Raw genomic sequence first — 22,754 nt, 5'->3', positions numbered from 1 at the left:
CAACTGGGAAAGACGCAGAACAAACTGTAAATGAGGAGGCTGTAGGTATTCCCTGCCCTGGCTCAGTGTTTCATCACTTGGGAGCTGCATTTAATGATTCTTACGTGCTCCTTCCAACTTGAGGTGTTCTGTGGTCACACAATGGCACCTTGTGCACACCAGGGGCATTTTGCCTCTCCAAAAAACACCCTGCAGGAAGCACACATTCAGTTTATACTGACAGCATCTCTAGACATGTAGCCTTGGATGCAGATTTAAAGACAGTCACCTGGAAGTGTGCATCATTCTTTAAAAAGGATTCTTCTCCTCTGTCTTCTTTGCAGCCACTTCCTATCCTCAAACACAGTCTCTAACATGTGCACAGACACGAACACACAATTTATAAAATGCCTTTTAACTACCATTCTTCAGGGTCATCCAAGGGTCTCAGTCCTCTTCCTCTGTGTCAGTGCATCAGGAACAGGCAGCAAAGCTGGAGCTCACATGTTTGGATCCACCTGCCATGAATTTATTAGAGCAGAAAAGGGTGTGGGATGGAGATGAGGAAAGCACAGGTGTGCTCTCAACACCAACTGACTCATGCAGTTCCCTGCAAAAGGGAACAGAGGTATTCCATAAGTCCCTGTAGGTACTTCTGGAACAGCTAATGGTCAGTGCAGATGTGTTTTCACTAATGGTAAAAAAGAAAGGGAAAAAGAGCAGCATCCTTCTGCTCCCAAAAGGGATGCACATTAAAGGCTAAATCCTTTCCCAAGGGCACCAAAACTCTTAGGAAAAAGCCCCTCACATCCTGGCCTGGTTCCCCAAGACTTTCTGTACACTCCAGCAGTCTAGCAGGGAAGACAGAGCAAAACTACACAAAGCAAGTACCCAATTCCTACACCTTCTCCTTTCTCTGGGGTAAAAAGAAGGGGTAGCACCCCAATGCTTCTAAAGTGATTTATTCCCATAGTAAGAGGTTAGATAGGCATGTGCCTAAACACTCCAGCATTTCTACCTTCTTTCTTAACAAGGTTTTGAAAGGTAAAGAAGATACTAAGGCAACACCACTCCAATGCCCTTTTTTCTTCCAGAGTACTGTGTATGTTGCCAAGAGATGCCCATTGAAACATCGCTATAGTACAGATCAAAAACCAGGTTTGAGATATCAAACATGGGAAAAAGATTAGAAGATGGAAAACGTGTTAAATGATCTTCAGATAAAAGAATTATCTGTGTGTCAGACCCAAAAGCCTGCAAATAATACCTTGCTGGTATATCTGGAATGATGGAAGACATCCAACACCATGTGAAGGATCTGTGCTAACGCAGATTCGGGATTTTTCAATCAAGGACAGAAGGTGTGACCTGTGCTGTCTCCTGCAAATAATTCCTCTCATCAACAGCCTTTACTAATAGTCTTATTAAAGCTTATTGTACAGGGGAAAACAAATTTGTTCACAGTGAGAAAGCAGAACATTGTGTTCAGGGCTGAAGCTCAAAATTAAGATGTGAGACATTACAGGGTGCTGCAACAGGAGGGGAGAGAGCCCAGAAAGAGCAAATTCAAACGAGCTGGGAGGCAGAAGCAGCTCCTGTGGCAGCACAGTGGGGCACAGACTGCAGGACATGAGACTTTGTTGGTTGTGGGGAAATTACTCCAGAACTGGGAGGGCTGATCCATAGTGAATGCCTCAAACCAGCCAGGGTTAACAATGCAATGTATAATTTTGCTGCCATAATCTACAAAAAAACCCAAAAAACAAAAAACAAAAAGGTGATGAACAGTGCTGCTATTTCATTTCTAGTGAATGATTTTCTGTAGGAGCTGGGGTAAAACACTGCTGTCATCCAAACACCCTGCTGTTGTTCACCAAGCCCTGCCTGGACAACTGGAACAAATGCATTTAGGCAAAGATCCTCTGAAAAGCAGGATAACGGTGTGCAGATGCTGCCAGATGTGAGACACCTCCCACTCTGCTCTGAAGGTGGTCATTTAGAGCCTGAGCCTGGGGGTCTGCAGTCTGAGCATGCAGACTCCTACCTGCTTCACCACAAATCTCCTCTGGCAGCAGGGGAAAAGCAGTCAGGATCAAGCTCGTCATTCCCTAGAAACCAGAATGCAAAAAGACTGCGCAGTAAAAGTTCTTTCAGAGAGATTATTTACAAGACAGCAAGTTCAGATTAGATATTAGGAAAAAACTCTTCCCTCTGAGGGTGGTGAGGCCCTGGCACAGGTTGCCCAGAGAAGCTGTGGCTGCCCCATCCCTGGAAGTGTCCAAGGCCAGACTGGATGGGGCTTGGAGCAACCTGGGCTAGTGGAAGGTGTCCCTGCCCATGGCAGGGGGTGGAATGAGATGAGCTTTAAGGTCCCTTCCAAGCCAAATCACTCCATAATTCTATGATAAGTTTGGCCACACTGCAGACAGTGGGAGCATCTTCCCTGTTTCTCATTCTATATTATGATATTATGACACATTCTATATAAAGTTAAAGGAGGACTTGGCAAGGGGAACACAGTATTCAGTAGCAAAAAGAAGAGGACATTTAGATACACAGCCATTCCCTGCTTAAACCCCCAGATTTGCAGTCATTTAAATCATCTGTAACTTTATCTGATCTTGAGGCAATGTTCTTGATAATTCAAGAATATCAGTGATGAAAACCAATTCTGACAAATTACTGTGATCTACAGGGCAGTTCTAGAGAGGCAGGGAACACAATTAAGGGGAGAAGATTACATTTGTTGCTTCTTTCTTTTAAAAATCAGGCATGATATGACACTGTGCTAAAAACTGATGTATTTTCACACACTGGGACTAACAAGGCACATCTAGAATGCCTCTCAAAGCAAGATTTTTCATCAGCAATTACCTATATGTGTATCTGACAGCCAGCTTCCAAAAGATCTCTTTTTGACTAGCTGTTAATCTTTTGCTGCATGAGGGTGTCCCAGGTCAAATCTTTTTCATATACACCTTAAGGTCAGATTGCATCTAAATCACTTTCACTAAGACCAGCACAGCCTTGCTTCTGAGGCTTTAATCTCAAAAACATCAACATCCTTCCTGGATTAAGCACAGCATAATTGAATCAGCTCTACAGCAGGAGCAATGGTGGAAAGTTCTTTGGAAAGGCTTCACTGGAGACAGGGTCTTAGCTTTTAATGCTTCAGAGCCCTGCAGAGTTCCTCGCTTAGATACTTTCCCTCCATCTGGTGAGAATCATTTTGTAAACATATAAACCCGTACTTAAAGCGTAATTTTGTTCCTGTTACATAATTCTCCTCGGCCCAGTTGCGTGTCTTTAATCCGTGCAGCTGATCTGGTTTTACGGTTAAGCCAATAAGGGCTGCAATGATTACACATCTCACAGTCACAGGACCACAGTGCCACAGGCACAGACCCCCACCTCGCCTCCTTCCTGAACGTAAGACCTCGTATTGCACTTCTGCCACTCTGACAAATATTTCAGATCCATTCTTAAAAACCTGTAGGAGCAGCCCTACGTCCTGTCAAGTCAGTTCCTAACACAGGGCTTGACTACTTCAAAGGAATCACTGAGGATTTTTTTTCCCCTGTAGCCCAGATCTGCCTTGCTGTTATCTCAGCTTATGACTTTTCACCCTACCCCTGTAGACACAAGAGGACAAATTGTTCCTTTCCTCAGAGCTGCAGCCTTTTATCTGTTTGAAGACTACACACATCTTCCCTCAGTCCTCTGTCGTCTCAACAGGCTCAGCAGAAGTCATGTGTTCAAAGATTCTGATCATTACTGACACCTTTTTCTCCAAATTATCCCTGTTTCTCTGGTGCACAGCCCAGGACTGGCCATGCTCTTCCAACGCAGCTCAGCAGAGCAGGATTCCTGTGTTTATTACTTGTATTTTCTTACCTACACGGACCTGCACGGTGTTTGCCTCTTCTACAACAAGATATTTTGGATTCCTGTTCAGCTTTTGACCCCTGGTCCCTCCATCCTTTCCTGCAGCACAGCCAGCTGCCCTATTCCCCATCGGGTACCTCTGAAGTTGGTGGTGTTGAAATGCACCTGCTGCTCAACCACATCCTATTTTTTCCACAGAGCTCCTATTTTGAATACTAGTTCTACCACCGTGTTTATTCTGAACTTGATCTCATCTTCAAATGCAGTAATTGCATTATTTCATCATGGATGACTAATGTACAGGTACAAGCACTGATATCAAGTACTTTTTCCCTCAACCTGTTTTGCAACTCCTTCAGAGTAGTATCATCTAGACTTGTTTCCCAGTTTATTATTAGAATATCTTGCAAGCCAGTGTCAGAAGCTCTACTAAAAATCAAGATATATGACATACACTGCTTTGCCCTTATCTGCAATCCTTGTTATGCTGCCAGAAGAGGAAATTAGATTGGCTCAATTCATTCACGACAAAGCCATACTGGCCAGAATTCACCTTCTTTTTTGCCTTCGAGATGCTTATAGATTGTTTATTTTCTCTCAAACTCAAAATTAAACTCACTACTCTATTGCTTCTCAGTATATCTGGGAGTCATTTATCTCTCCCCATTCCCCCAGACTTTTTTGTTTGTTGTTGCTGTATTTGAGCTCACAAAATCTCACAGGCGATGGAGTTTGAAGGAGCCAAAAAACGAGACCCCAAAGAGGAGGCAGTTCCTCAAGGGGATTAAGAGCAGGGGAAAGTGTTGCTAATGAAATTCTTTTGATATTCCAGCACTGAACTGCAGAATCATGGAATGATTTGTGTTGGAAGGGACCTTAAGGATCATCCAGTACCAAGCCCCTGTCATGGGCAGGGACACCTTCCACTAGCCCAGGTTGCTCCAAGCCCCGTCCCACCTGGCCTTGGACTTCCAGGGATGGGGCAGCCACAGCTTCTCTGGGCAACCTGTGCCATTGTCTCAGCACCCTCAGAGGGAAGAATTTCTCCCCAGTATCCCATCTAATCCTGCCTCTGTCAGTGTGAAGCCATTCCCCCTTGTCCTGTCCCTCCATCCCTTGTCCCAAGTTCCTCTCCAGCTCTTGGAGCCCCTTCAGGCACTGGAAGGGGCTCCAAGGATCTCCCTGGAGCCTTCTCTTCTGGTGTATACGTATTGCTGGCACCTCTGTATTAATGGAAACCATTAATAATCACACCTTTTTTTTTTTTCTCCTCAGAGAAACAACCTAGGGGAGACCTACCTTCCTGTATTTTTTTCCCCTCCTTGTCCTCCAGGCTGATCACAGTAACAGACCTGACAGGAGGTTGTAGTGAGGTGGGGGCCAGGTTCTTCTACCGCGTCTACAGGGACGACTGGAGGAAACGGCCTCAAGCTGAGGCACGGGAGATTCAGATCAGACATCATAAAAAAATTTTTTTCACAGTCCAAGTGGCCACACATCGGAACGGGCTGCCCGGGGTGGGTGGCGGGGGCCATCACCCCTGCAGCTGTTTAGGAGGCGTGTGGAGCCGGCGCTGGGCGACGATGCGGTTTAGGGATCACAGCGGTGTGGTTAGCGCGCTGACGGTTGAACTTTACGATTTTAAAAAGTCTCTCCCCACCCCGACAGTTCCGCGATATTTTTATGACTCGCCCCGCCCGCCCCTCCCTGAGGGGCCGCGCAGGCGCCGCCCCGCCCTTTGTGTGTGAGGGGCGGGGGCGGCGCGTGCGCGCTGCGCGTTTCCTGCCGCCCGTGTCAGAGCCGGGCCCCCTCGGCCTCTCCCGCCGCCGGAGCGGAGTCGCGTTGACTGCCCAGAGTCCGCGAGTCCCGCTCCGCCCCCGCCGCCCCAGGTGAGCCCCTGCCCCGCCAGGGATGGCCGGGGGGAGCCGGCGAGCCCGCCGGGATGAGGGGATGGCAGGGGGTGGGAGTGGGGGGGCGGGGAGGAGGCGCCGCAGCATCATTGCCCCGAGGGGCTGGGGACGCCCTTGCTGAGGGGGAGGCGGTGGGCACCGCGCAGCGCCCTGAGGGGCCGGGCAGGGGCAGAGCCGGCCGTGCTCTCTCGTATCCTCCGCCGTGCCCCCCATATCCCTCCCCGTGCCCCCCCCGCCATGTCCCCCACTCTGCCGTGCCCCCCCATATCTCTCACCGTGCCCCCTTGTATCCACCCCGTGCCCCCTCATATCCCTCACCGTGCCCCCCCTTAGCTCCTGTCATGATCCCCCATATCCCTCCAGTGCCCCCCTGTATTCCTGGCCGTGCCCTCCCAGTTCCTACCGTGCCCCCTGTGCTGGCAGGGCCGCAGCTCCTGATCCGTCCCCGTCCCGGTGTCCTGTGTCAAGAGATGCCCTGGAGGAGTCACCCCCTTGGGAAAGCTGCGCCGAGTGGCTTGGAAGGGAATGACAGTGAAAGGGGGCTGTCCTTGATCGGAGGGGCTTTTGGAAGTGATGTAGGTGCTCTGAGAATGGGCAGGGGTTAAAAAGATCCCTTCCTCTCTCTGTCTCTGTCTGTCACACGTACACCTTCCATCTCCACTTCCAAGTCCGCATCCTGGCTTGTTGCTTCTCCAGGGATGGCCTTGGACCTCATGTTTCTCACCCCATGGAGAAATGACAGCAGCTGAGCCCTGTATTTCCCAACCTTGATCCTTTCAGTCCTTATACTGAAAGAACTCCTACTGTACAAAGGTGGAAGATTCCGCCTTTTTAAAAAATCCCATTGAAACTCAAGGCCAGTTACTTTGTATTGGGGAAAAAGCTGAGGGAGAGCTGCATTAAATACCTGACTAACAAAGACATCATAACATCATCTCCTCTGTGTGAGATTCTGAGGTTGGCTGACAGGAAGGCATTGAGGTTATTAATTTATCATAAGGCCAGTGGCATTTTCCCTGCTGAAATATGAGTTTGATTTTTGTCTGTGTATTGGTAAGGAATAAATACTACTGGAAAACTTCAGTAAGATTTATCTCCCCTAAGGAAATAGCACTGTACCTATCGGGGACAGAAATAGCAGTGCTTTTTGAGGTTATCATCACTGTTGGGGTTTATGGGTTTGTTACCAAACCAAAATGGAAAACGGTGACTTGTACCAAGTTATGGAGCTCAGAAAGCTCAGTCAATGGGAAGGGATGGATCATACAGGTTTGGGCCTGTTTTGGGAACAGCTAAGTAAAAATATCTGGACTAGAAGTTAGGACGGGGCCATATTTTATATGCAGTGCAAATCTGTAGAAAAAAAAATTACCAGGATTGTGTTAGAAAGTGTTTCAAAATAGCTGCATTCCTTGGGGAGGGGAGGTTGGATATTTTTACGTTTTATTTCGGAAAGAGAAGCAAAGGCTGAGCATTCCTTGTTGGTGGAGCAGCTCTTGAACTTTTCCTGTATATGGAAATGTGCTGCTACCGAATGTTGGCATGAGCTAAAGCAAGATCCTGGAAAAAGCACTTTGCAGTTGTGTTTTGCTTATATTCACACGTGGAATTGCAAATGATGGATGTCCAAGGTCAGATGTCAACATTTTCACATTAACAAAAAAAAAAAAATTATTTTGCTTAGGACTGCATATATTTAATAACTTCATTTGATTGATAGAATGTGGTTATTAGAAGAACCATGAAACTCATGCTGGTTAAAATTGTGAACTGGATTTAAAGCTTGTATAGTTAAGCTGTATTTGAAGTACATTTGCAATGCAACTGTTATTTGCATTTCTTTAGAATAACAGTGCTTGATTTCCTAAAACAAATAAAATTAAATAAGATAAAAAGTCTCTCCAGCTTTTCCTAAAAAAAAAAATGAAATCAAACAGAAAGTCTTTCCAGTTACTTGCATTGGTGAAACACAGTCTCACCTCTGCTCCAAGATTCAGCACTTTCAGGATATTTGTTGAATTTGGTGGTGTGGTAGTAATTGCTAAAGCTCTGTAAGAATTTACTCATCCTTCTTTCACTCCTGAGTTTCTGTTGGATTGCCTTCATTTCCTGTTTGCTTCCAAATTCCTACCTTGTCCTGAAGTCTCCACCCTCTGCTAACATGGCCTTACTTGGGTATGTTGTAATTTCAGGCTCTAATGGGTGTGGATGTCTTGGAATGACATCATGGAGATGGTTCTTTTCCAATGTGTATGTGGGGGTAAAAACCACTTTGATCCATCAGCCAGTGATAAATTGCTATGAAAATTAGTGGAATATATGGAAGGAATTGACAAATCCAAGTTGGATGTATTGAACTGTGCACATTATTATTATTATTACAGGTGACCTTGAAGTTTTTATGATATTACCTTCCATCCATTTATGCTGCCCTTGGTTAATACAGGACATAGAATACAATATTTTAGATATTAAAATATTAAAAATATTTTCAACAACTTTATATTTCTGGCTGGATGTGCCTCCAATTGTGGATGTTCAGCACTGACTCTTGTAACAGCCATAAATTGAAGAAAAACTAGGTCTTTAGCCTTTTTTTAAACAAAATACTCACAAACTGCAGTGATTCAGCTTGTTCTTTTAGTGTTTGAGTCTCATGGGGGCAAAAGCCTGACTATCAAATAGTTTAGTGCTAGAATTAATTTGAAGAAATCACTAATTAGTTAATTACTAATCTTAATAATTTTTCCCTAGGATACATATAAATGGCTTTATCAAATAATACATCAGCAGATCACAGTTACACATCACTTTAACCTCCTGAAAGAAGATTTTGTTGTAGTGCTGCCTGTGAGCCTGGGTACATGTCAGGGTTTTTAATCAGTTTGCTGAGCTATGTCCTAGATATTTATTTTTTTGATTATTCTATTTCCATAGTAAAATTAGGAGGTTTATTAGATTTCTTGAGAACCTGCTCCCTTGTCTGTGAGGATACACTAAGAAGCAAGTGCCTGTGGCTCTTAGGGCAATTGCAATTAGCTAAAGTAAGCAGGACAATTAATATTCATTGTCCTACTAAAGCTATCAGGGTGTGTGACACAGGCAGCTCTTGAGTAAATTAACATATTTACTGAGTAAGTTGTGATCTCCTGCAAGGAAATTGCAACATTGCACTGAAAGATCCTTGGTAAATGTTGAAGTTGATCTTTATTTTAATAATTTTCTCATTTTGAAGTGTTTTGTTTTCCATTTTACACCTTTCAGCTCTTTCACTTTTTACAACATAGGAATCCCTTGAACTCGGAATGTCTCTACATCAGTTTCTGCTGGAGCCAATCACCTGCCATGCCTGGAACAGAGACCGTACTCGTAAGTAATATCTTTGCTTTCATTCTTAATTTGTTTTTTTTTCAGTTGTTGTTCCCTCTTGGCTGTCAGTTTGGGGTCATGTCAGTTCTGGGTCATGTTTAGGGGAGGTGTGGTCAGATACATAGTTCTACGTGTTAATTGTTCCATTTATGATCCAAAAAGCCCTCATCCCCCAAAGCTGAGCTTTTCTGAACTCATTGCTGGAGCTCTGGCTTCGGAGCAAATTGAGTGTTCCTGTTGTTCCAGAAAGCTTTGCCTCTTGCTCTGCACCTCATGAGATTGACCTGACCCTCTCTGACCCTCTATTTCCATACCCCAAACCAGCCCTTTCTTTTAATAGTTCAGTTTTCTACTATAATGTGGATTTTTATGTTCCAAATATGTTGTCTTTCTGTGCAGAATACTCATGACCATGGTGTGTATACCAGTATCTTTCAAACTGACAGAGGGCAGGGTTAGATTGGATATTGGGAAGAAATTGTTCCCTGTGAGGGTGGTGAGGCCCTGGCACAGGTTGCCCAGAGAAGCTGTGGCTGCCTCATCCCTGGAAGCGTCCAAGGCCAGGTTGGACAGGGCTTGGAGCAACCTGGTCTAGTGGAAGGTGTCCCTGCCCATGACAGGGACTTAGAATGAGATGGGCTTGAAGTCCCTTCCAACCCAGCCCTTCCTATGTCCATAATTATTTGAGATTTTCCAGGGATATTGGCCCTTTGTTTACAAAGCCCGTGTAGTGCCCTCAAATTTGAGAACAGAGGGTTTAGGTGGGAAAGTCTTTTCAGATAAAGCATCTGTAATTAAGAAGCCTTCAGTACTATTGGACTGTTTTGTTTCCTCTTTCCAGAGATTGCCATTAGCCCTAATAACCATGAAGTCCACATCTACAAGAAGAGTGGGAACCAGTGGGTAAAGGCTCACGAGCTGAAGGAACACAATGGACACATCACAGGTGAGACTGTGCTGAGCCAGACATGGAGTTTTCCCACCCCCCCCTGTTTTCCCCAGTTGAGGCTGAACAGGAAATCTGCAAGTGTTGAGTAAATAGATCTTTTTATAGGTTGGCATTCCCACTTACAGAGAGCCTTGCAGCATTTTTCTGGCCTGCATGCAATGAATGTTAGGAAGAAAAGCCCTATCTCATTTCCAGACATTTCAGTGGAGTAACTGAGCCCTTTTTGCTTGTCTATTGCTTATTTTTCATCCATCATGACATAATGAGAACACATTTTCAGTGTACTGAAGTAATCTGGTTGTGTCACAGTGATACATGCTGCTCCCTTTCAAGTGCTAGTACTAAAATTTCATCAAGTATACGGCTGTAACAGTGGTTTATGGTTCCCAACAGCAATAAATATCCTTTTTGAGGGACTGTATAACCATTTGAAGTGGTCAATCCTGGAGTTATGACAGACCATCAGTGAGCACATTTAATGCAGGCCCAGAGTATCTGTAGATCCACAATGAAAATTAAGAGGAGCTGCCACGATGAGTCACAAGGTGTTATTTTAAAAAATGTGATTATCCTGTGGCAGTCTTTTATATTACTGGGGTTTTTTTCCATGGTAATACTTATATAAAGGCTTTATTCTTTAAGGAAATGAAAATAATTAATACAAGCACTTGCCCAAAGCAGCAATATCCTTTATTCTGTTCTCAGCTCACTAATGGGCAGGAATATCTGCCCAACAGCATTTTTCAGGAATTTTATTCGATTATTTTCAATTCTTTCTGTCCAGAAGCGCAACTGTCTGTGCTGCTTTGTGAAGTCACTTGGGCTGAATTTACAAGCAACAATTTGCTGTTCCCCAAAGACATTTCTCTCCATTTTACTTGTTCCCGTTGATGTTAGAAGGCAAATATACATGACTTGGGAAAAGAGCTCTCCCTGCCTGGTGCATACCTTTGGAATACTGAGTGCTGTGGTGGTTGTAAAGAGTGGAGTTAAGCTGTGGTTACACACAGGAGATCAACTGATCAAACTGTTTGTAACCTCTGACAGGAGTGAGTCAGCTGCTGCCACTCCAGCTCCTGCTCACAAGGGACAAGGTCCTTCTCTTGACTCAGATTTGTGGGGAGCTGCCTCTGCTCACTTACAGGAAGAGCTTTAATTACTCTAATTGCTTAGTTTTCTGCTAAGCTAAAAAGCTGAACTTGGCCATGGGTCAGAACAGCAACAGTGCTGGTGCAGGGGAGGTGGTGGGCAAGAGAAGTAAAGAGAGGCAGAATGGTCCCTCTTTCAAAAGCAGCATTAGGACTCGTGTAACTGTGGTTCCAGACCACCAGCCTCTTCAAAATGGAACCTTTTAAGCATAAACCTGTTTGGAAGTGGACAATATATGAATAATATGGTAAAATTAGTACAAATTCTTCTCATAGCTTTTATCCTATTTTCAGTTTATGAGCTTAAGGGATGTTTTCAATACTGAATGTGGTAATGGAAAAGCACTGACATAAAATTTGTGGCAGGAGAGTTGAGGGTTGCACTCTGCATCTCAAAGAAGGTTGCTAGAGAAAAGATGAAAAATAATGTTCCTGTAAGACTTTCCAGTTGAGAACATCCTTCATTGCCTACGAGGGGAAAGAAGCAATGGCAGCATTATCAAGGGCTTTGTTTTATTCCTTGAATTGTTATTTTTGCTTGGGTAAACCTTTCTTTCTCGTGGCACAGCTTAAATAGTCTTGGAAACAATGTAAGGATTGTGTCAGTACACAAAGATTTATAACTTCTAACAAAAAAAAACCCCTGTTATCTAAACTTTAGATCATGGCTGCAGTCTGGCAGCAAGCAGATGACTTTGTTAGAGGTTGTGCAGTTTTAGAATTGTTGAGTTTCAGCTGCTGGGCCGGATCGTGCAGAAGTCAGAGGTGTGGAGGGTGAGGACGGGCTGTGGCCAGTCTGCAGAGCTCCACCTGTTGGCCAACCTCAGAGCGGGCTTAGCGGGAAGTTCCCGGTGGGATCCGGGAATTCGGGATCTGCAATTTCAGTGAAAGCTAGAGGGAGAAACAGGTATCCCTAACAGTTTAAAATGGCTCCTGGAGAATAAGTGAAAAAGGGGAATAACAGAACAGTAACTGTCTCAGTAATAACTGTCTCGGTGATCAGCTCACCCAGAGCTGTAGTGACAGGACAAGGCATAGCGGGTTCGAACTGAAAGAGGGGAGATTTAGATTAGATATATGGAAGAAATTCTTCCCTGTGAGGGTGGTGAGGCCCTGGCACAGGTTGGCCAGAGACCTGACCCTCTCTAACCCTCTATTTCCATACCCCAAACCAGCCTTTTCTTTTAGTAGTTCAGTTTTCCACTATAATGTGGATTTTTATGTTCCAAATATGTTGTCTTTCTGTGCAGAATACTCATGACCATGGTATGTATACCAATATCTTTCAAACTGACAGAGGGCAGGGTTAGATTGGATATTGGGAAGAAATTGTTCCCTGTGAGGGTGGTGAGGCCCTGGCACAGGTTGCCCAGAGAAGCTGTGGCTGCCTCATCCCTGGAAATGTCCAAGGCCAGGTTGGACAGGGCTTGGAGCAACCTGGGCTAGTGGAAGGTGTCCCTGCCCATGGCAGGGGGTGGCATAAAATGAGCTTCAAGGTTCCTTCCAACCTAAACCATTCTATGATAGAAGGCTGTGAGGTGATCTCTGTTTGCCTTGCTGTGAAGCAAACAGCACAAAGGGAGGAGTTCATTCCTGTGAGCTCTGTCCTTGCAGGCATTGACTGGGCTCCCAAGAGCGACCGCATCGTGACGTGCGGCGCCGACCGCAACGCCTACGTGTGGAGCCAGAAGGACGGAGTGTGGAAACCCACCCTGGTGATCCTGAGGATCAATCGCGCCGCCACCTTCGTCAAATGGTCCCCCTTGGAGAACAAATTCGCTGTGGGCAGTGGAGCTCGACTTATATCCGTGTGCTACTTCGAATCTGAAAATGACTGGTGAGCTGTTTCATTGCTGTTTGTAGCTGCAAGGTCTGCACGGGAAAGCTGAAGCCTGGAGTTCAGCTGTGGTAACTGGGTTACTACTTTACTAATTTTTAAAATCTTCAGGGAATGTAGAGGGATGGTATTTTTCCATTTTGGAGAAAACATTCCCTCTCTTCTTTACTCTGGTGTAGCACCTAAAGGCCTTTGACTTCACTTATTTTCAGGTGATACATCTTGGCATGGATCTGTTCTGTCTGACTGCCATAAACATGTGTTGCTTTTCTAAAAGAATTCGTGCAGATTAAAAGTCTATTAACTACACCTGTATGGTTGAAAAGAGAGAAATGTTTCCTTCCCCCACCTCGTTCCAGAATGAATGAAGAAACCTCCACTTGAGTCTTTCTTCCATTCACATTATTTTGGGCCATTTCTTGTCATTTAAGAGTTTGAGTCGGTCACATCTCCAGGGTGGTCTGTTAGAAGATGTCTGAGCTTGTCATTGACCTGTTCTGTATTTTGTCATGTGCTTACATCACAGTTTATAGATTTCTGTCACAAATATCTCCACCATTAACATTTTTTTCTCACTGGCATCTAAACTTAGTGCTTCTGGTCTTCTCCCTTTGTAGCTGCACGTGTTGGGAGCTACATTTGCTGTATCATCTGTAGGTGAAATCACTGTGGGGAGCATCTCTTACTTTGGGTTGCATAAATAGGCACAAAACCACAGGTGTCCTGTGTCCAGTCTGCCATGTGGAGATGAAAAACAGTGACACCATCTGCAAAATACATTTTAAAGATTGTTTTGGATTTTTCTGCTTTCCAGCATGTTCAGTTATCAATATTTTCTCTGCCTTAGTTATCTGCAAAAGAATCAGAACCCTATATGTTAAAGAAAAAGAATGTGATCCTTAAAACTGGTGCTTGATGGAAGTAAAATCAAAGGAAAAGCACCATCATCCCAGAGGCCATCAAGTGAATAACAGATTTCATTACTATTTTGTAAATAGTTCAGATAAACTAAATCTGCTGAGGAGTATTTAGGCCAGTATTGATGCATTCAGCAGCAGGACCACTTTGCACTGCACTGCAGATAATTGAGACGAATGCACTGGTCACATCATTGGCAGTTCCCCCATTTACTTGGTTTGTTTTATAGTTATTGTGTTATTAAACAGTAGAAAAGTCAATAGGCAAGAGATGTGACTGTAAAACTCATTGGAAGGAGCTGGAGAGGACTCGTGCTTGGTGATCCATGAAAACGGGGCTGCTGAGCTCAGTGTCACAGTCACAGCTCGTGTTCATGGCATGTGAGGGACCAAGCAATTCCTGGGCAAAATTCGCATTAAGGAGTTCCATCTGATGCATTATAAGAATTAGTTGGAAGGGGTATAGTACTCAGGTGAGGAGATACAAATTTAACAAGTTTGTTCATAGTGCTTAAAATTTTAATTAAGATAACCATATAAAGTTCACAGATTGCACAAGGGGATGTGAAAGATTTGGGCGTGATGTGTTTTCCAAAATGTTAGTTGTTGGCAAGGAGTGATCTTTTTGAGGAGTACTTGGGGGAGTCAGGTAAAATATGTTCATATACATTTTATAAATCTTTCTTTTTTTTATTATTTTAGGTGGGTGAGCAAACACATTAAAAAGCCCATTCGTTCCACTGTCCTTAGCCTGGACTGGCACCCCAACAATGTTCTGTTGGCTGCAGGATCCTGTGACTTCAAGTGCAGGTGAGAGAAAGTAAAACATCTGTGTGTAATTTGGGTTTCTGGATCAAGTCAGCAGCTTGAGCATGTTCATCGGGCATTTGCTATTAGAATAAAAGGTGGCTCATTGCATGCTCTGGTTGGTACCAAAATAAAACACCCAGCTTGAGAAACGTTGGCCTTGGTGCTACTGCCTGCTGACTTTGGACTGCCAACATGGATCTGCTGAGGGACACACTTTCAAAGGCCTTATCCCACCTTTTTCCCCCCTGAGTCATTAGTTCTCTCCCCTTTCCCCGTGCTGACCGTAACGTTCTCGCAGCCCTGTGAGGAGAGCAGAGTCAAGGAATTGAACCACCTGCAACTCACTGCAATAAAACACACTTTCTGAAGAGCATTTAAAAAGTAAAAAAAGGCTGTTAAAACCAGATTGGCTTGAGAGATGGATGGGGGAGACTTTCAAACTGATGGTGAAATTCCAGCATGAGGGATGGGTCCTGCAGGCTGCTCTGAGGGAGGGATTGGGGTCACTGCAGGGAAGTTGCATGGGGAGCTGTCTGCAGTGCCTGGCTTTAATTCACATTTACTTAATCACTTGTACCTTGGATGATAATGAAAGCTTCTTTTCTTAAATTCTTTATGTAATAGGGCAATTTTTAAGCTTCAAAGTGTGTACTAAAAATGACTAAGGAGGAGTGGGAAGTGGAGGTGGGACTGACTATTACATTCCTTATTTCAGAATGAAACCCTCACATCTAAACCCTCTCCTTTGAAACTTTTTTATGTAAGGAACAATGATAAATGGAAGCTGGGAAGGAGAGTTGTCTCCCTTCCCTACCTTATCTCATTTTCATTGGATAAACTATATATATTCACTTGCTTTCACAAAAAATACGATGTGAGACATACTCACTCATCTTCCAGAAGCAGCTGCTTTTCACATGTGGAAAACTTCTCATGTGTGTTCGTAAAGGATCTTGGGACTTTGACATTAGGTCACCTGAAATATATTATGTGTGTCTATATATTTATATTACCTTGGACTTGAGCTTTTTCCAGTGCTTGTTATGGACATTGCATCCCTGGTTATCTCCTTTTCCCTGTTTGGTTGAAAGTTAGATTCACATAGTTTTTCTGTTAAGTGTGATTTTTTAAAAAAAAATTATATTTTCTGGAAGAAAGTGGTGTGGTTCAGTTGGTTTCCTAGGAACATTCTCTAGAAGAACTGCTTAGTCTTTTATTTCCCATCAGAAAACTCACTCTGTCCTGCACCTCATTTCTCTGAAAATGGGCTATATTTTGAAAAAAAAAAGACCCAGGTCTTTAAAACATTTGGGAAACTTTCTGCTCTCCCTTAACATTGTACTTTAGGATGATTCATTAAAAAATTTTGCTGTTTTTCTCATAGAAATCTCCATATAAAAACATTAAAGAAAGGAAGAGTAGTGGAGATTGGTACTGGGTTTGTGTTTCTATTTCTTCCCCAAAACCACGAGAAACTGTTCTCTTGGGTAAAAAGTGAGTACAGATCTCTAGAATTCCCCTTCTAGGGAGTGTTCACTTCCATATTAAAGATAATAAAAATACCTGGCTCTGAAGTATTCACCTGTTGTGATGAAAATTATGGAATGGATCTGCCAGAGCCAGTGCTAACTAACAAGAGCCAACTGGGAGACATGTTGGGAAAAGATTGGAGGGCAGGAGGCTGCAAGTTGATGGAAATTCAGCAGAGTTTTTTGGTGGTTGGCCCAGATAGATGAACTCCCCTTCCATTTATCTTTAAAATAAAAAAAATATAATATATATAGCTAATAGCACTGCATAGGTCTGAATTTTATATTCTTGCTGGAACAATGTTGCTGTGGGAATAAAAGTCATTTCCCAGTGTTCTTTTCAAGGCTGGGGCCTTCAAGCTGTTTTTAAAAGAGAGGGAGACTTCAGTGAGGGAAAAGACTTATTTTTATTTTAACTAACAGTTAAATTTGAGGTCTTTCACTACTTAGGAATGATTTTCCTGCCTTGTGTCAAAGGCTATTGCTTTAAACATCTTGTCCTATTTCCATACATTAGGAGAACCATCCTTTTAGATGGCTCTACAAAATTAAGTTTTTTGAAGGATTATAATTAGATTATATTTAAACTGATAGAGCCAAATATAAATTCATACTTAATTCCCTGAAAATCTGTACCTAATATAGCTGCAGTTATGATACCCTGATCATTCCAAATGAGCAGCTCTATTGGAATTAGCTGAATATAGGTACCTTTGGAAGTGCTTCCCCCACACATGTAAAACATTTAAAAAACGGGGAGGGGGGAGCTACATTTCCTTAAACTCACTGTAAAATAATACCTTTTTGTGTGTGACTGCAACCATGAGTATTTGATCAGAGATTTTCATTTATACCCAGTTTTTCCCTCTGGTAGTAGTGTGGTGTAGCTCTCTTGCTCCTCCTGCTCAATGGACTCTAATCCTACGTTGGTGACGTCCCAGTAAATTCCATGGTAACACTCAAGAACACCATATTGTGGCACGTCTGAATCATGCAGAAGGAATTCGATGAAAGGGGGAGGCTTTCTATTTAAACATATCTTGAAAATTGTAGTGCTGAGGGGAAAAAAAAAACCCCAACCTATAAAAACATTGTGGTATTTCAGGTTTTTAAGGCGTTTTTTTTCAATAACGGGCAGGAAGAAGGTGGCTCAGAGCCCCTTTGCAGCCATCAGAACATCGGGTTTCTTTCTTTGAAATCCTGCTGAAATGTGAATGTTCCTAAAAAGTGGGTAATTTTGTAGGTGTTTGTATTAGCTTCTAATTACACACTGCTGTTCCTGGGTGTTCTCTAGCTGAGGGATTGACTCTGGAGAGCTGTTAGCGCCGCAAAAGGATGAAAGGGAAATCTTGGCACAGTGGAAAACGCACTGACAAACGTGTGTTTTTGTGCCATCTTCTGGGAAAAAAGGAGAGGGGTACAAGAACAGCATTTATGAAAAACCTCTGTGCTTTTCCACCCTTTCTCTCCCCACACTGAAGCTTCCAGGCTTGTTTAAAGATACCATAATATTTTATTCGGGGGGAATCAAACACATCCCTCCGCCTCCAACGCGAAAAGCATCCAGAGCTCCCAGGAGATTTGTTCTCTCTTTGTTCACTCTGGAATCTTTTCTTGTTTTTATTTGCAGGGTGTTTTCTGCCTACATTAAGGAAGTGGATGAAAAACCAGCCAGTACTCCCTGGGGCTCCAAAATGCCTTTTGGGCAGCTGATGTCGGAGTTTGGGGGCGCGGGAAGCGGGGGGTGGGTGCACAGCGTGAGCTTCTCTGCCAGCGGGAACCGCCTGGCCTGGGTCAGCCACGACAGCACCGTGTCAGTGGCCGATGCCTCCAAAAACATGATGTAAGTACCCCCTTGCTGTTCCTCATCAGCTGTGGGACTTGATGATCTTAAAGGTCTTTTCCAACCCTAACAATTCCGTGATTCTCTATGGAATATCGTGTCTTTATCTCACGAGGGCTGTGGCTGCTGTTGCCGTTTTTACTACTCCAGATTCCAGGAGTCTCTTTGAGGCTCGTGTAAGGTTGATACTTAAGAATTTCAATTACAGACTCTAAAATTCTTAGAAGAATTCTTCAGTGAGGGCATAGCCAGTTTACTTGGAGGAGGGGGAAGCATTTGAAAAGAAGAAATTGCATTCCACTCTATGTGGAAATATACAGAGAATTTTGGGGGAAACAATATTTCCTTGTAAGTGGATTCAGGAGAGTCCAGAAACATGCTCACTCCATAACTAATAAGACCCTATCCCTAGCCAGGATCTGGAAAATAAGTTGTTCATTTCATGAAATATGAATTCCAACCACTGTCCTTAAGGTTCTGCTGAGGCAAGGTTTCAACTTCCAATCTTGCACCTTCCAATCCAAAAAATATGTAATGAATAGTTCCTCCTCGTGCTCCTCCTCTTGATCTGCATAACTTTGCAGTGTCCGTGGCTTTCCAACCAAGAAGGAAGAGATTCTCCATATGTTTTGGCAGCAGAGATCTCTGGGGATCATCCAGGCACTGCTGGGATTCATTTTGAATTGTGGTTCTGATGGCTACAGTTATATCAGTACCTGGCAGGGGATATCAGTCGTTATAAAGTGTTTCAGAATTCTTTTCTCATTTGTCATTAAATCACAAAAAGTGACTTAATTGAACATCAAGGCTTTTTCCCCCTGAAAAGATGTCAAACATTAAAACTTCAAGTGCTTGTAATATGCAAATGAAGTTAATAACTTCATCAGTCTGAACATTTTTGGGGGTGTTCCTTTTAAACTCTCGCCCCTGTTTGCACACAATATTGGCAACTTCACCGTTTCACCTGAAACACTTCATTTTGTTACAGATCCTCCAGGACACTTTCATTAGCTTTAAAACTTCTTGTTAAAAATTACAACCCTCTGGAGTCACCACAGGACAACTGAGCCACGCTGGCTTTTCCAGTAATCCTTGTGTGGGAACGGCGTCTATTTTTTGTTAGAGCCAAAAACGAGAGGTTTCAATGAATTCCTGTAACAAATGTTCTTGTGTTCAGGGTTTCACAGCTGAAAACAGAGTTCCTCCCACTCCTGAGCGTGTCGTTTGTCTCTGAGAACAGCGTGGTGGCAGCTGTAAGTGTCGGTTATTTTCTGCTTTTTGAGAGTTTGTCGTGTTTTGGAGGGGGAGAAACACCATCTTTTACACAGCTAGTAATAAATAAGCTCTTCCCTGGTGTCAGTCTCTGCATTCTGCAGCCAGAAGCAGCAGCAGCACCTGGCAGGGATGGGCAGGTTGTGTCTCCTGACAGGCTTCCGTGGTGTTTGGTTGCAGGGCCATGACTGCTGCCCCATGCTCTTTAACTGTGACGACCGTGGCCTGGTGACCTTCGTTTCCAAACTAGACATTCCAAAACAGAGCATCCAGCGCAACATTTCCGCCATGGAACGCTTCCGGAACATGGATAAAAGAGCCACCACGGAAGATCGCAACACGACCCTGGAGACGCTGCACCAAAACAGTATAACGTGAGTGCCCTGCTGCCAGGAACAGGGGAGGGAATGCTCTCCATGTCATTTTAGTTTCCCAGGATGTTCTGCAAACCTAGGAGAGCTCAGGGTTGCTCTACCAGGAGGGTTTAGCCAGTATCCCCTTTTCCTTGTAGTCTTTCCCTAAGCCTGTTTCTAGGACGTGCGTGGAAGCTGGAGTTAATCATTGACATGGTGTGCATGCTTCTCCTGTTTGCTCGTGACTGATGTGTTCTGTAACCTGGACACAGCTTATCTTATCAAATAGTTCCCAAGAGGCTGGTGGCACTGTGCAAAATCTAGTCAGCAAAATCCACCTCAAACAGGAATTCACATCCCAGCTTCCTGCTTAACATGTTATTGCCACGTGTATTTAGTTATTATGTATTACTGTTTTCAAACTGAAAGAGAGGAAATTTAGGTGAGATATATGGAGAAAATTCTTCCCTGTGAAGGTCCTGAGGCAGAATTGCCCAGAGAAGCTGTGGCTGCCCCATCCCTGGAAGTGCTTGGTTCCAGGTTGGACAGTACATGGAGCAACCTGGGCTAGTGGAAGGTGTCCCTGCCCATGGCAGGGGGTGGGGCTTTAAGGTCCCTTCCAGACCAAACCATTCCATGATTCTGTTGATCAAAATGATTGATCCAAGTTAATTGAGTAAAGTATCCCTGCATTTAAAAAAAGCACGAGATCCCAGAGGATCTTGGGCAGTTCATGTTAATTCAAGGAAAACATTTTGGCTACAGCCACCAGGCCATGAAGGAGCTCTCAGCATCCTTTTCTTGGCTTATTTTTCTGAGGCATTTGACCAAAAATCTGGTGTAAGCTCTGGTATACTCATGTCTCCATCTGAAGGAGTAGGAGTAGAATTCAACCCAAATTTCCCAGCTTTCTGGCTCTGTAATGGGTGTTAGAGCTCTCACTCTCTGTTTGCAGCCAAGTGTCTATTTATGAGATAGACAAACGGGATTGTCGGAAATTCTGCACCACCGGCATCGATGGAGCAATGACCATCTGGGATTTCAAGGTAAAAACAGGCTTTTACTACTATGTTTATGTGAACTAGCTGAGGTGGGGTGGTTTTTTTTTGATCTCTAACATCCACTCCTGGGGCTCAGCCCTAAGGCAGGTTTCATTAGCAGCAGGAAATCCTGACAGGAATATCCAAGACCGTTAGTGGACTCCCTAAGAAAAAACAATCCAAGAATCAGCATAAATGCAGATGCACTTCGTTTAGCAGATGGTGCTTATGCAGACTTAATTTTTTAATGGAATTACTTAATGTCCCTGTAGGAATTCCCACCAATTCTTTTCTTCTCCAACCTCAGCCACAGTTGGGCTGGAATGTTCATTGGTATGACATAGCCCATTGTCTCTTCCTGCTCCCGTCCCATGGGACTGTGCTCCCTGTTCTGCTGCAGAAGATGGTCCTGCCCTCTCAGAATTAACGTACCATAGTAAGAAGTTGCCTCAAAGAATTGGAAAATACAATAAAGATCCTAAAAGGATTTAATAATGCTCGTGCTTGCTTTGCTGAGGCCCGGCCGACAGAGGTCTCTGCTGGCCTTCCCAAAACTGCTGGGATCTGGTTTAGGAAAAGAATGGGTTGTCTGTGTTCTGTGATGCCAGAAAGTTCTGGAGGAGCCAGAGAAGAGATTGAGGTGATCTGTAAGCTGCTTTAGTGCAGCTTCAGGTCTGTATCACTAGTTTATATATGCCTGAGTTTGAAAGGAATGACTGTTGTGGTCTGGCTCTTGAACTAGGAAGAAATTCTTTCCTTTACAAAGAAATTCTTCCCTGTGAGGGTGGTGAGGCCCTGGCACAGGTTGCCCAGAGAAGCTGTGGCTGCCCCATCCCTGGAAGTGTCCAAGGCCAGGCTGGATGAGGTTTGGAGCAACCTGGGCTAGTGGAAGGTGTCCCTACCCATGGCAGGGGGGTGGAACAAGATGGTCTTTTAAGGTCCTTTCCAACCCAAACCATTCCATGAATCTATGAATATGAGTCTAATCTCAAGTATTGGGGTTTTTTACTTGTTTTTCTCAGCATTTACACTGAGTTATTTAACACAAGTTACTGCAGCTGATAGTGATTAAGATTTTTCTCTCTTTCAAGACCTTGGAGTCCTCCATTCAAGGGCTACGAATCATGTAAAGATGGATTTCCATGATCTAGCAGGACAAACTGCTTGACAGAATGCAGCTCCCACATCTGCACAAATCCGAAAAGGGAGGAGGAGGAAGGTCAAATATTTGGAAACACTGAGAAAATACGGCTTGGCAGATTTTCTTTTGAATCTAAATTTGGTGAATTGTGTTGGTTTCAAAATCAGCTGTGATTGTTCCTTTTTTTTTGTTTTGTTTTGTTTTGGTTGGTTGTTTCATTCCATTCTTTACCAAAGCTGCTCCTTAAGTAGTTTATTGCAGGAAGTTGTGAATCACTAACTTAAAAGGGGAATTTTATGTAAATTGTCTGCTAGAAATAATAATAATAATAAAAAAGAGAAAAATTGGTTCTTTGTTTTGCTGCTCATTGGTGGCGATTAAAAAAGGGATGTTAAGGGAACTAATTGGGAGAGAGAGGGAAAACCCTGCACTGATACTTTATGGCCTTAAAACAAGCAAAGTTCATCTTAACTGAACGTTTCTCAGAGTTGACAGAGGAAGACCTGGAGTTCTGATGATCTGGATGTGAAGGTTCAGATGAGCTTCTTCCTGGGAAATTGTTCCCTTGAGGTGATGATTTTGGAGGATGAATGATTTTATACTACTACCCTATATTCTGCCTGCCTTGCGTTTGATCCATAATAACAGCAAATTAACCTGAATGTCTTTTTTTTATTGTCTGCTCAGTGGGCCACAGTTTTTTCCAAAGGCAAATGACTGGAATTATTTGTAGTTCCCTTTCGGGATTGGTACCAAACCTGCTCCCAGTGCA

The 22,754-nt window shown here is 43.7% G+C and overlaps 2 protein-coding genes across 5 annotated transcripts in view; one reads left to right on the top strand and one right to left on the bottom strand.

Moving 5' to 3' along the window:
• KPNA7 (karyopherin subunit alpha 7) overlaps nt 1–5,566 on the bottom strand; it is a 49,505-nt gene extending 43,939 nt beyond the window's left edge. For 2 of the 3 annotated variants that reach the window (XM_027683467.1, XM_027683472.1), the window contains exon 1: nt 5,164–5,566. The gene's annotated coding sequence lies outside the window, so the exon portion shown is untranslated. Of the gene's footprint in view, nt 1–268; nt 289–5,163 lie in introns of those variants that run through there. The other variant, XM_027683468.1, reaches the window with a different exon arrangement.
• A 59-nt stretch (nt 5,567–5,625) lies between these two features.
• ARPC1A (actin related protein 2/3 complex subunit 1A) lies at nt 5,626–22,330 on the top strand. 2 transcript variants are annotated; one of them, XM_027683474.1, is made up of 10 exons: nt 5,626–5,753; nt 9,062–9,143; nt 9,985–10,089; nt 12,855–13,077; nt 14,697–14,804; nt 17,964–18,176; nt 19,354–19,429; nt 19,629–19,822; nt 20,757–20,847; nt 21,933–22,330. In XM_027683474.1, exons 2-10 carry the CDS (start codon nt 9,080–9,082, stop codon nt 21,969–21,971), a joined length of 1,113 nt encoding a protein of 370 aa, XP_027539275.1. In that variant the 5' UTR covers nt 5,626–5,753; nt 9,062–9,079; the 3' UTR covers nt 21,972–22,330. The 2 variants fall into 2 exon arrangements, with proteins under 2 accessions (XP_027539275.1, XP_027539274.1); XM_027683473.1 differs by having other exon boundaries at nt 5,644–5,753; nt 9,039–9,143.
• Nucleotides 22,331–22,754: the final 424 nt, after the last annotated feature.

This window comes from Neopelma chrysocephalum, unplaced genomic scaffold (assembly GCF_003984885.1).
Source record: "Neopelma chrysocephalum unplaced genomic scaffold, ASM398488v2 Primary Assembly neopelma1_65, whole genome shotgun sequence".
NCBI classification, from domain to species: Eukaryota; Metazoa; Chordata; class Aves; order Passeriformes; family Pipridae; genus Neopelma; species Neopelma chrysocephalum.
The sequence above is the reverse complement of the archived record's forward strand: the minus strand, read 5'-3'. Positions and strand labels throughout refer to the sequence as shown.